The following is a 14299-nucleotide window of genomic DNA, read 5'->3' on the forward strand; positions in this document are numbered from 1 at the left end:
CTTTCCCGTCTTGGCAAATGATAGCCAATAGTCCATTGGTAAGACACTTACCTGCAAAGTAAGAGACCTGATGTTAGTCCTGTTGTACCTGATTTGGAACAGGGACTTGAATCATTGTGTCCCACAGCCCAGTGTCCTACCCACTATGTTATAGACTCAGCCGGTCTCAATTTCTCCTGTTTGAACTGTTCCATTTTGTATAAATTAAATATTCATGTGGCCAGCACAAGAGAGACTGATTTTATAGCTTGGTGGTTAGGGAACTCTCTTTGGATATCTGTGATCTACGTTCAAAACTGTGTCTGTGAAAAGTTTTGGTTTTGACAAATTGGCATTTTCCAACTCAAAGTTTATTCAAAAGTTGCTCACCATCCCTACTTGTGAAGCAAAGCCTATCTAGGGCTCTGTTTAGCTTGAATAATAATCATATTCAGTACAAAGTTCTCTAGATTTACAAAGTTAGGGTGGAATTATATGGAATCTGGGGCTGCTCAGGGTATATATTGGGTCATATTTGGCTCTCATTTACTCTGGATCCACCCTGGTGTAACTTCATTGACTTCAGTGGAGTTCCTCACTGTTTACATTGATGGACTGAGAACAGAATTTGGTGTGCAGTATCCTGTAGCCAAAGCAAAGACTTCAGTGACAAGTGCTGTTAATCTGGCACCTTTCTTAAGTGCTGAATTCACTTAAAATAATACTCTAGAAGAGCTGTTACACAGATGAGTTCTACAGGTTCAAATATAAGTGTAAATAATGAACTAAGGAAAAAGACATTCCTAGAAAGCCTCCGTTTTCATAAACAACAACAGTTGTTTCCCTTTTGTTGCTTGAGAAAATATTTTATTGTTGAAAGTTCATTTCTATTTTTTCAATTTACGCTGTTTCCAAATTGACCAGAAATGCATGAGTCAATGTGCTTTATAGTTGTCAGTTCACTACTGATACATAGGGAGATTGGGGGAAAGAATATACCCCAAATACACAGATTTAATAACCATGAATTGTGTTATCCATGTGAAGCTTCCCTGCAATCAATGGGAGGATAGAGTTGTTAATATTCACTACATCATTTTAAGAATAAAAAAGCCCAGAGGAATTTGTATACCATAAAGTGTTTATAATCTGCATTTACTCTTGTGATAAAGGGGATGTGCATTGATAATTTGCATTTGGACTCTTGACACTGGACATTGAAGAAATCACTTAAAATTTTGAGGTACCAAAAATAGCTGAGCTGAGGGCTATGTTGTCAGTTTGCTAGGAGTCCAATCCTTAATGTGCACTAAAATAAGAAGATTGCAGCTCCTCTCAGGTTTAATACAGAGAGGTATGATTTGATACAAGGCTAGAGAGCCAACATGTGATGTGCAAAGGCCTCAGTTTGAATTAGACTGGGATTTATAGTCTGTGTGGGCCACACTTCTCCCTTTAACGTAAGGTTAGTGGTCGGGAACATGATCTGATTATGAAGGTCATAATTTGGCCATTCCAATTTAAAAGGATACAAGCATAATGTCTTTGACAGATTTATGACATTTTAAAACCTTATGTAGAAGTAATTACTTAAAAAAAAAGATGTAATAAATCATGGTGTTTGGGGATTTGGTAAATTATTTAGATTGTAAAAACCTGAAGTGAAATGATAGAATGCTGAAATTTGAATTCCCATTGGCTACGAGTTGGTCTTGTCTTTTATATTAAATCCCTCTCTTGAGTATAAAGCCTTTTACAATGCTAACAAAATTCTCTCCAAGAATATTGAAACTTTTACATAACTTCAGAGCTCATTCCAATAATAGCTTTAAGGATTCATTTTCCAATTTACAGCTTTGGATATTTACAGTGTTTATCAGGCCAGTGTCTTTCAGGTGAGCCAACCCTGTTATTAAGTACGGATCTCCATCAGTTAAGCTGACTAATTTAAAACTGGGCATCTTTTCATTTAGGACTAATTCAACTGTTTTCAAGACAGCAATGTTAACATACTCTGTTTCCAAGAGATTTCTTAATGTGTCCCAGAGCTTGATTTTTTTCTGTGCAGTGTTTCTAACAAAATATTAATAGTTCTGTGGTTTTTGCTTTATTCCCTGCTTCTTTCATTTGACGTAGTGATACCACCTTAAGGTGAGAGAACTTGTCTTTTGTTACTTATATGTCTGCTTTTTACAATGTTTGTGTGGGTGTGTTTTCCTTTACATAGAGTAAATATGTCCTGTAATTTAAATGCATGGTAACTGCATGTTGATCTAACATCTACTCAGAATAAGTTTTATTGACAATGTGTATATATAAAAACATGCAAAACTCTGAGCCAGTTTTTAATCTAATTTACTCAGATGTAATTCCAAGGTAATTCCGTTGAGAAGAATGGTACTCCCCTTTATCTCCACTGTTGTGACTGAAATTTGAATCTGGCTCTCTGTTATTATTATTTTATTATTAGAACAAATTTTAGCTGGCAAATTACTGACCGTGACCAGAGTCCCAGGGGAGCCAGCTGAGGTCACTCAATCAGGGTGAACTGAAAGAATTGGGCAAGCAATCCCCAAAGCTGGTCCAATACTTAGATTGACCAAGCCAGCACAAAATAGCTTCTATAATTACCCAGAAGACAAGAACACAGTTTCCTTGAGGTAACTCAGCCTTAGGCCTCCACCCAGACACTCAAGTCAAATATGATGAGGATTACTGAAAATTTTATTCATCATATAAAAAAGTTCTACCAATCCCAAAGGATCGGACACATTATCTCCCAGGTTAATGAATATTCCAGATCTTACCCAATACACGCTTACAGCAACTTCTTATTAACTGAACTAAAATTTATTAAAAAAAAAGAGAGAGTATTGGTTATAAAATCAATATACATACAGATATGAGTACAATTCTTGAGATTCAGATTAATAGCAGAGATGGTGAGCTTTGTAGTTGCAAAGAGTTCTTTCATAATTAGTCCATGGGTTATAGACCAATGTTCATATTCAGGGTGTTCCAGCCTAGGACTGGGATCTCAGCCTTACAACTTAAGCTTCCCCTGCATGAAACATCAAGCATGTCTGAGATGACAGGATCAGGACCCAAGGGTCTTTTATACAGTTTTCTAGCAGCCACTTGACCATACAGTCTTGGGTGAACAATAGGCTTTTGATGTAACCTTCTGTTTCCTATATCTCACCAGTAATTAACTACATGGATTAACATAAGACAATTTATCCATTAAGCAGTTTATCACAAACTTTAACGAGATATATAAACAATGAGTCATCTAAATGTTACTATTCCATTTTGATCTCTGAATCAATAGCTATAGTGACAGACAGGAACTGTATGCTTACATGGCTAGTATTTAGGATATAAGTAAACACACACAATTAATATCACCTCTAATTCTCTAAAAATACAGGTTTGCACTTCTAAATTCTAGCCTATCTAGCATAGAATGGCCTTTGTTACCATTTCTGTGACATGGCTCAACAGGTTGACTCTGGGTCAATTAGCCTGCAGGATGTTTAACCCTTTCTGGGCACATGTCACACTTTGTATAAGATTTGTTGCAATTATATGACAGTAATAGCAATAATGACTTGCATGGTTATATTTTAATCAGATAATGTCACACTGGCCCTCTGTTATTATTATTTTATTATTAGAACAAATTTTAACTGACAGTCATAATATATCCCTGCAAATTGTTGACATCTGCTTTGTGTAATCCAGGTTGTTTAAAGACATGAGAAACCAGCTGTAATCCAGAAGAATAGTTTAGCAGGTCGGGGGAAAGTAAAGGAATACAGATTGTGTGGCTATCTTTGCAGAGGCTACAGAATCCTTCTGAAAATATTGATGATCATCAACTGCCTCACACGCAAGACATGAATCTGTAGTTAGGTTTAAGAAAATGAATTATATTTATTCTGTAATTTATCTATAATAGTAATTTTTAAACATGATGACCAAAACTTCAGGCTTGTTTGCCAGAAGTTAGGCACCGAAAGCCATATTTAGGCACCTAAATAGATGGTGGTATCTACCTCTGAAAATCAGGCTATTATTTAGGTGCCTAAATATGGTTTAGGTGTCTGACTTTAAGCAGCCAAGTTTGAAAATTTTGGCTCCTATACTTATGCTACATTATGGAGATGTAACCAGTCAAGGTCTTTGGAAAGACTGATCTGACCCTACAACCCTTACTGACATGAGTAGGCCCTGCACGTACTTCCATGTTTGAAGGATCATATCTTACAGGAGATGCCTGTACATATCAAGCAGCATATACAGATGATATTGATATGTCTCCTTTATGTGGTAAAAAGCATAAAAGCTAAACTTTTCAAACTGCCTAAAGTTAGGCACCTCAACTCATATGTAGTCACATAAATAATAGCTTGTATATATATATATGCATGTCTCTGGTGTATATAATGCCTGACATGCATAGATGTGAATTTATGTGTATATAAATATCTAAAATGTGGAAGTTAGCATGACCTATGTTAGAGAAGAGCACCATATTCCATTTTCCTGTCTTTAAATATTTAGCTAATCTACCATATGATTTGCATTGTATTAATGTGTGTAAAAATTAGAATGCACACTTAATTCCTTGAGCATAGGACTGAAAATTTACATCACTAGTACTGTTAAACCTCTGTCTGCAGTTTGTCTGACAAGATCTGTTTAATTTAGCACTTCAGTGGTGTCATTGGAACACATCTATACAAGTGCTCCTTATCACAATAGCATGCACTGTTTCCACTGTGACAAACCCCAAAGACTTTTCTGTATCTCTCTCAGTTATACTGCAGTAAGAGCTTCTGTAGGACAAATGAAAGTCTGTTTTTTATCTCTGTATGTTGGGGACTGATATAGTAAATGTAATTTAAATATTAATTGGATGATGGGTCAGGTGAATTTTGTCAGCCAATCAAAGGGTGGGGACTTAAAAATGCATATGTATATATGTATACTTACAGTATACATTATATATAGATAAATGCAATTTATAGAAAGGGTGGTTAAACTCTTGCCTGAAATGAAAATCTGTTCTCCAAGCTAATCAGAATACAGCTTTTCAGTAATGGTATAGTAAGGACAATGGTATCAGAAAACAGCAGATAAAACTACAGCATCTACCTCATTAATTATTTGTCATAATAGAAATCAAGTAAATGGACTAGAAAGTTGCCACAGAATGTCTTCCACTTAGAAAGTAAATGTCTTATTATGTGTGTGGCGGCATTGGACAATTACTTTGTGAGTGTTCAGTTCTATTGCATAATCTCTGTGGTCTGGATTCTGATACTTTTATTCATGGTAAATAACCCCTTACTCCACAAGTGAGAAACCATTCATTCAACTAGAGCATGAATATCAGAATCTGGTACTTTCTTATGTACACCTAAGTCAGACCATCAAACCAAATCTATAACTCTGACATACACTTCTTAAAACTTAAAATATTTGAAACCCACCTTTCCAAGTAAACACCTTCCACAGAAACACTAGAGCTTCAACACACTTTCATGTTGCTCTCTGTTGGCACTAGCTGGTTGAACTCTTGTGGGACATAGCAAAAGTGGATCAGAGGCTTTGAAGTTAATGCTACGCAGCACATTCAAAATGTTCAGGCAAATTGTTGAGTTTGAGATGCTACATTTACTATTTAAGGTGGCTCTTCTTCCTAATATAGAGGGGCAGTAGAGCAGTCAAATATTTAATGGGGAGCTCAATGATATAATTACTTTAACAGTCCCAGACTCTTGGATAAAATCCCCTTATGTTTTTGGAGTGGACCATTTGATGAAAGGGAATTGGGTTTGTCCAAACATAAAGACACTGTGACAGAAAAGAAAGAATATGAAATGAAAAATTATGATTAGAGAATCAAGACTTTAAATCTTCATGTAAATATTTAACCTCACCTATAGACAATAATCTATAATATAGATCCTGGTTGTCTCATTAGAGTCAGAATAAATTATTAATGCTAAAAGACTTGGCCAGTTGAGAGATGGCAAAGCGCTATTATGCAGTGATTGCAGGGAACACAAATTTAAAAAATAATGGGAGAGGAATTTATATTTGAAAGGCATGGGAGGTGGCGAAGCTCTGTTGCCCCATGTTATTCTTCGCCCCCCCCCACCAACCATGTAACTTCTTTAGCCATGTAACTTCTCATATTTGTGATCATTATTGTGAGTAAATGTAAAAGCGAACAATGTATAACTTTTAAGAGGTGTTGATATTGCCGTCTGTTGGATAAGTCTGTTGCAATTTGCTTTCTGGCCTGAATATGGCTGATAAGATAGTGTAACTGTGCAATACTGATTTTTGCAGTTGGATGAAGAAACCTCGATGTGGTGTGCCTGACCAGAGAAGAGGTAGATCCAAGTTTAACATTCGTCGAAAACGATATGCATTAACAGGACAGAAGTGGCAACACAAACATATCACTTACAGGTACAAAAAAATCAATAAACCTTTTGGTGATATCACTAAGCATTTTATTAAAAGAAAACAATTTTTTTTAAGATATTATTTTCTAAATGTGTACTATGCATTGTCCAGATGTTGATGTGTGGTATAAAAATATTGATTTCAGTATCCCTGGAGTAACTAATCACACGCTGCAAAAGCACAGAATGAGTTTCTTGGATTTAAATTGTCTGCATTTAAACAGAATATTCTTTGAAGCTTGCAGCACCAAATTAACCTCCAATGTCCCCCCTAACTGTACCTTTCAACCCACTTGGCAACTTCTCAGGAAAAGTCACTTTGAATGCAGGAACAGTCTAATGGAATTGGGGTCTCTAATTTAAATATGCAAATATCCCTCCTTCATTGGAGGGAGGCAGTAACTGCAAATGCAGGTGCCTGCAGGTCCATTTCAAAATATAAATGAATTTCATTAAATTTTGGTGAGTCAGTTACACAGCCGTCTCGTGCTCACACAGTAATAGGCATGGGGGCATGTATGTATCAATGAAACTCTCAATCTGACTTGCAATTTACAGGACGTGTTGCATGCTGTATCAAAGCTGACCTTGGCTTGGCAAATAAAATATATTATGCAAAAATATGTACCTGCTGTTAGTGCTGTCAGCCAAAAAGTGTCATGTGTACACAATATGTGGCCCAAAAAATTGTCAGCAAAGCAGAGATTTGTATGTAGTCCTCTAGAAATTTATCATAATCTGTTCAGGATTATGGGATCTACCATGGCACTGAATGTTCTCTGGGATAAAATTCATTGACCAGCTATTTACAGTACTATATGATGCATAGATTTTAAGACCAGAAAGGACCTTTATGATCATCTAGCCTGACCTCCTGCATAACATGAGTCATAGAATTTTACCCAGTAATTCCTTTATCAATCCCATATTTTCTGGTTGGATGGCTTTCAAAAAAGCATTCTCAATCTTGATTTAAAGACTTCAAGTGATGGGGGAATCCCCCATATCATCAGTGAGTTGTTCCAGTAGATAAGTAACTCGTGTTTTTATTGCTGAGTATTGTAGTCTATGGGAATTGAAGGTGCTTAGCACCTAGCACGAGTATGTCTAAATATATTATTTTACATTTATCCACATTTTTAACTTCTTAATCTAGGGATTTAAATGGGAAGTGTGTGTGTGTGTGTGTGTGTTTAACATTCTTCCTCTTCATTTGTAATCCCAAATCTCAAATCAGTAGGCCTGATTCTCCACCCTGTTACACCATTTTGATACCACTGTTAAGTCCTGCAACTGAAATATCATCGTTCTGCCACCCAAGACATTAATCATGAAAGCAGTACAAAGGGGGATCCCAAGATTAATCTGTTTGGTAACCCTCTAGTAACCTTTCTAGCTTGAAGAATTTATGGCTGTTCTTTGCTTCCTGCCCTTTTCCCAAAATTTTCACTCTGCTGTGTCACCTTATCATATGCCTCTGCCATTTAACATTAACCTCCAGATCAAACTTTGCCAGAAGTTTTCTAAAATTGAAGTTTTCTAAAATTTCAACACTCCACTGTTAGTAGCAAGCACTACTTTCCTTTAAATGAAAATCAGCATGAGTTCACAGAACATAATTGCTATAGATTGGACATTCAAAAGTGTTCAGTTTCTGGGAGTTTTACTATTGACTTCAGTGGGAGCAGAATGAGGCCATCGTCACGTCCTTGACATCTAAAAACATTGTAGTCCAAAGCTTGGCTAGGCTCCACATTGTGCTAATGTGGGTTTTTTCTTGAGATCCAGCCTCTGACCCACACGCAGCAGAACTGCATCAGTTCTAAAGCTAAGAGGGCCCCTGATCCGCAGAGGTGAGGACCGGATTTACCCTTGTTAACTTTCTGGATAGTGGTTTCTAGATTATATCCTCAGGTGCTGTGTTTAAATCAAATATTTATGTTTTTTTTTAATTGTCAGATATTTTCTAATAGTAAAATATAATTGAGATCATATGTAGATGCATAGAAATGTAGGTCTGAAAGGGACCTCGAGAGATCATCTAGTCTAGTTCACTGAGGCAGGAACAAATGTACCTAGACCAGGGGTCGGCATCCTTTCAGAAGTCGTGTCCCGAGTCTTCATTTATTCACTCTAATTTAAGGTTTTGCGTGCCAGTAATACATTTTAACGTTTTTAGAAGGTCTCTTTCTATAAATCTTTAATATATAACTAAACTATTGTTGTATGTAAAGTAAATAAGGTTTTTAAAATGTTTAAGAAGCTTCATTTAAAATTAAATTAAAATGCAGAGCCCCCCGGACTGGTGGTCAGGACCCGGGCAGTGTGAGTGCTGCTGAAAATCAGCTTGCGTACTGCCTTTGGCACACGTGCCATAGGTTGTCTACCCCTGATTTAGACCATCCCTGACAGATGTTTGTCCAACCTGTTCTTAAAAACCTCCAGTGATGGAGATTCCATAATCTCCCTTAAAATCCTATTTCCTTGCTTAAATATCCTTATAGTTAGAAAGTTTTTCTAATGGCTAATCTATATCTCCCCTGCTGCAGATTAATCCCATTACTTCTTGTCCTATCTTAAAGGGACATGGAGATCAGTTGATCACTATCTCTTTTTAACAGCACTCAACATATTTGAAGACTGCTATCAGGTCCCCCCTCAGTCTTCTTTTCTCAAGTGTAAATGTGCCCAGTTTTTTTAACATTTCTTCATAGGTCAGGTTTTCTAACTATTTTTGTTGCTCTCCTCTGGACTCTCTCCAATTTGTCTACATCTTTCATAAAGTGTGGTGCCCAGAACTGTACACAGTATGCTAGCTGAGGTCTCGCCAATGCCAAGTAGAGCGGGACAATTACCTCAATTAACACAAGTGTCTTGCATATGACTTTTGTGTTAATACACCCCAGAAGAATATTACCCTTTTTTGCAACTGCATCACAATGTTGGCTCATATCAGGTTTGTGATCACTATAACCTACCTGTCCTTTTCAGCACCAACTAGCCAGTTATTTCTCTTTTGTCATTTGCATTTGATTCTACTTTCCTAAGTGTAGTACTTCACACTTGTCATTATTGAATTCCATTTTGTTGATTTCAGACCAATTCTGCAATTTTTTCAAGGCCCTTTTGAATTCTAATCCTGTCATCCAAACTGTTTGCAACCCTTCCCATCTTGGTGTTACCTGCAAATCTAATAAACATAATCTCCACACCATTATCCAAGTCATTAATGAAAATATTGACTATTACTGGACCCAAAAAAGATTCCTGCAGGACCCACTAGATATGTCCTACCCAGTTTGACAGCTACTATGGATAACTACTCTTTTGAGTATGGTTTTTCTACCAGTTGTGCACCCACTCTTATAGTTATTTCATCTAGACCACATTTCCCTAATTTATGTATGACAATGTTGTGTCAAAAGCATTATTAAAATCAAGATATGTTGCATCTGCTGCTTTCCCCTTATCTACTATCCCAGTAAGCGTGTCAAAGAAGGAAATTAGGTTTGTTTGGCATGGTTTATTCTTGAAAAATCTTGTGTTGGTAATTACTTATCACCCTAATAACTCCTAAATTCTTACAAATTGATGGTTTAAAAATTTGTTTTGGTATCTTTTTTCAAGTATTGAAGTTAGGCTGACTAGTCTATAATTCACCAGGTCTTATTTTCTCCCCTTTTTAAAGATAGGTGCTATGTTTGCCCTTCTCCAGTCCTCAGGGATCTTACTCCAGGAGCTCTCTAAGATAATTGCTAGTGGTTCCAAGATTACTCCAGTTAGTTCCTTAAGTATTCTAAGGTGCATTTCATCAGGCCCTGCCAACTTCAATATGTATATTCTTTAACCTGCTCTTTCCCAATTTTGGCTTGAGTTCCTTCCCACTTCCTGGTAATATTAATTGTGCTAAGTATCTGGTTACAAGTTACCTTTTTAGTGAAGACTGATGCAAAATAGGCATTAAACACCCCCACCTTCTTGATAGTATCCATTTTTAGATCTTCTTCCCCACTAAGTATAGGACCTACACTTTCCTTCATCTTTCACTTGCTCCTAATATATTTATAGAACCTCTTCATATTGCCTTTTTTGTCCCTTGATAGGTTTAACTCATTTTGTACCTTAGCCTTTCTTCTTTTGTCCCTATGTGCTTGTGCTATTCTTTTGTGCTCCTCCTTAGTAATTTCTCTGTTTCACTTTTTATAGGATTCCTTTTTGATTTTTCTGGTCGTTAGAGCTGCTGATGGAACCATATTAGCCTCTTACTATTCTTCCTATCTTTCCTTTGCATTGAGATAATTTGCAGTTGTACCTTTAATATTGTCTCTTTAAGAAACTGCCAGGTCTCCTGAATTGCTTTTTTCCCTTAAATTACCTTCCAATGGGATCTACAAGTTATGAAGTTTTTAAAGTCTGCTTTTTTGAAATCCCATTGTCCTTATTCAACTGTTCTCACTCCTTCCTGTCTTTAGAATCACAAAATCTGTCATTTCATGATCACTTGCACCCAAATTGCCTTCCACCATCAGATTCTCAACCAATTCCTCTGTTAGTCAGAATCCAGTCTAAAATGGCCGGCCTCACAGGTTACTTCCTCCACCTTCTGAAACAAGAAGTTGTCCCCAATACATCCCAAGAACTTATTGGACATGTTTACCTGTGTCTTTTGTCTTTCTTTCTGTATTTTCTCTTTGTCACTGTTATTTTGGCCCCAAGAACTTTTGGCCAAACTTTTGGAACTTTCTTCTGGCACCCATGTTGAATTTAAATAAATTAATGCAACTGGAAACAAGGAGCGGGGAAGACAAGCTCAGATAGGTAGGTTTGGAGAAGTAACAGTGGAAAATATTAATGGTATTATATAATTTTTGAACTTGTATACCACTAAAACAATTTTGCTTTTATCTACTATAATTTTAGACATCTAGGTGCTGCAGTTTACAAAAACTGAATGAGTGCAGTATCAGAAGCTGAATAGAATTGAGTCACTGCTGAATGGATCCTTTGGTCCATTCTACTGTAGAAGAGGAGCATTGGGGTGTCAAAGGGCTACTTTAGCTATTATACTTAAGTTGTCACTTAAGTTCACAGCTGATCCATTGCTTTGTCATGGCAGGATACCCTTTCAGTGGTGAATAAAAAATATCAATTCAGCCAGACAAAAGACTTGCATGAAAATGTATTAATTTGTAAATTTGCCTATTTTCAATTTTAAGTTCTTAAAATTGAAGCAGTTTCATGGAACTTTAGAAGTGTTCAATGAAACTTGACACATTTTCAGTGAAACTTCATATGAATAATTTTCTCTCAGCATAGGTGTATCTTTTTTGCCAAATACTAAAATTTTAAACTGAGGTGGTATTAGACGCCAGTATCTCAGCTGTGCAAATAATTTTTAAAAACTGTCCGTGTTGAAGCATAATGGCGATTTTTTAACAACTCCAGAGGGAAAAATGGTTTCTGATCTTTCACATGGCCTGTTGAGGCTCAAATGATTGGCTGCCATAGGAACAGTGGTAGAACCACAATCTATTTCATAAAAAGAAAAGGAGTACTAGTGGCACTTTAGAGACTAACCAATTTATTTGAGCATAAGCTTTTCGTGCATCCAATGAAGTGAGCTGTAGCTCACGAAAGCTTATGCTCAAATAAATTGGTTAGTCTCTAAGGTGCCACAAGTACTCCTTTTCTTTTTGCGAATACAGACTAACACGGCTGCTTCTCTGAAACCAATCTATTTCATGGGATTAAGTTACGTCATTTCAGAAAGATGATCTGAGCACCCACATTGTCTCCTGTGAACTTCTAAAGAAATAGAGACTGAGAGAAATAAGGTGTGTGAACCAAATAGGATGCCTATATCGAGATGAAGCCAGCCTCCCAGTCCTTCACAGTGTGGGGTTATTGGTCTTTAGGAGATGGGTAAGGATGACACCACAAGAAAGGAAGATGATTCCTGCATTCACTGACTAAGTGTATGCGTGTCAGTCCCTAGCACAGAATTGATATTTACCATTTTTATTAATTCTCCCTTTTTCTTCCTCTGTAACATAACTTTCCAATTACATAAATGTATTTACTGGACATTTTTAGTAATTCAGTTTCTATATGGATGATACAGTATATGTCCTGAGATGTATTATGCAACCCATGCCTGCTTGGTGTGGCACTCTGTCCGCGGCTAGACCAGGTAGAGATTGATGAGCCTGTTACAGGGGTAGCTAAAAGAGATGTGTCTCTTAGGTCAAGCAGTAGAAACTCATGCATTAAACTCCAGAGATTCCCAGGTTTGATCCTAGCTGCCAATGACCAGGGTCAGTCTGTGTTACAGTAGTTTTGCCTTGTACATAATATTAATACATTCTGTAATCATAGTCCTTTGTACTGGTACCATATTTAAAATGTTGCGCTCAACACTCAGAGGGATTTTACCCAAGAGAGAAATCAGTCCATTATGAACTGAGAAGTGTTGAACATGTTATCTGGCAGGAGAGTATGTGTTTAAACTGAGAGTCCAGAGCAGTGTCTCTCAAACTTTCCAGACTACTGTACCCCTTTGAGGAGTCTGATTTGTCTTGCGTACTCCAAGTTTCACCTAATTTAAAAACTACTTGCTTACAAAATCAGACATAAAAATACAGAAGTGTCCCATCACATTATTACTGAAAAATAGCTTATTTTCTCATTTTACCATATAATTATAAAATAAATAAATTGGAATATAAATACTGTACTTACGTTTCAGTGTATAGTATATAGAGCAGTATAAACAAGTCATTGTATGAAAATTTAGTTTGTACTGTCTTTGCTAGTGCTTTTTATGTAGCTTGTTGTAAGTAAAACTGGGCAAATATCTAGATGAGTTGATGTACCCCCTGGAAGTCCTCTATGAACTCCCAGGGATACATGTACCCCTGGTTGAGAACCACTGGTCCTGAGTGCTAGAAAACTATTTTTCCATTCCAAAGCAAGCCAGAGACTAATGTGGTACAACGTGATTTTGTCTTAGAGTTTGGGATTGTGTTATATAACCAGTGATTTAATGAACATGATACTGAGTCAGGGAAGAAGTCTGTGATACTTAGGGAGGATTTTTTTTTTAATAGAATGTTCAGTTCACATGAAAATATTTTGTGAGCTTATCACAATAACAACCTCCACTTATGGCTTCAGGAAATAAACAATTTAACTTTTTGAGCATGATACCATGATGTAAATCAATGAGAATAAAACTGTCATCTTTATAATAATGACTATCAAGGTGGATTTGGTTAGAAAAACACATTAGAGAATTATTGACCATAAAATCTCCATAATCGGAAAGATAATCTTACTATTCATAATTTGAACTCTAGCATTAGGAGTCAGACAAAGGGGAGTCTGCAAAGAGCCCTCAGCTTGTAGTAAATGTTTAGAAATGAAGTAGCAATATGCTAATCAAAAGGTAAAGATGTATCTTGAACAAAGCCTGTTATATAAACTCAAGATTACTTTTTAAAGCAGGGTTACTCACAATTGTTTTAATATATTAAACACCATTCTCTGTTTTGTATTCTCGAGTTTAAAACAGTTTTTGATAGTTCTGCAAGATGTATCATTCAGTTCATCTTCAAGGTTTATTTAACTGATGTGGGTGGGTGAGGGGCCTCATCCAACACCCATTAAAATCAATGGATCTTTCCACTGACTTCACTGGGCACTGGATCAGATCCCAGTGAAGCGACCCTCTTCTCTATCACTGATCCAGATTAATTTCTTTCTGTGTGAGCTCTGCTCAGAATATGGCGGAAGGGAGGCATTTTATGCTGGCCAGTTATACCGCTTACTGACAGATGTGA

The 14299-nt window shown here is 36.6% G+C and overlaps 1 protein-coding gene across 3 annotated transcripts in view; it reads left to right on the forward strand.

Moving 5' to 3' along the window:
* The window catches only part of MMP16 (matrix metallopeptidase 16), a 244300-nt gene that overhangs the window by 117811 nt on the left and 112190 nt on the right, over window positions 1–14299 (forward strand). For 2 of the 3 annotated variants that reach the window (XM_037892333.2, XM_043539387.1), the window contains exons 3-4: window positions 2116–2130; window positions 6343–6465. In XM_037892333.2, the coding sequence (XP_037748261.1) occupies window positions 2116–2130; window positions 6343–6465 (138 nt within the window). The remainder of the gene's footprint in view (window positions 1–2115; window positions 2131–6342; window positions 6466–14299) is intronic. The other variant, XM_007052915.4, reaches the window with a different exon arrangement.

The sequence above is a fragment of the Chelonia mydas genome, chromosome 2, assembly GCF_015237465.2.
Source record: "Chelonia mydas isolate rCheMyd1 chromosome 2, rCheMyd1.pri.v2, whole genome shotgun sequence".
Lineage (NCBI taxonomy): Eukaryota > Metazoa > Chordata > Testudines > Cheloniidae > Chelonia > Chelonia mydas.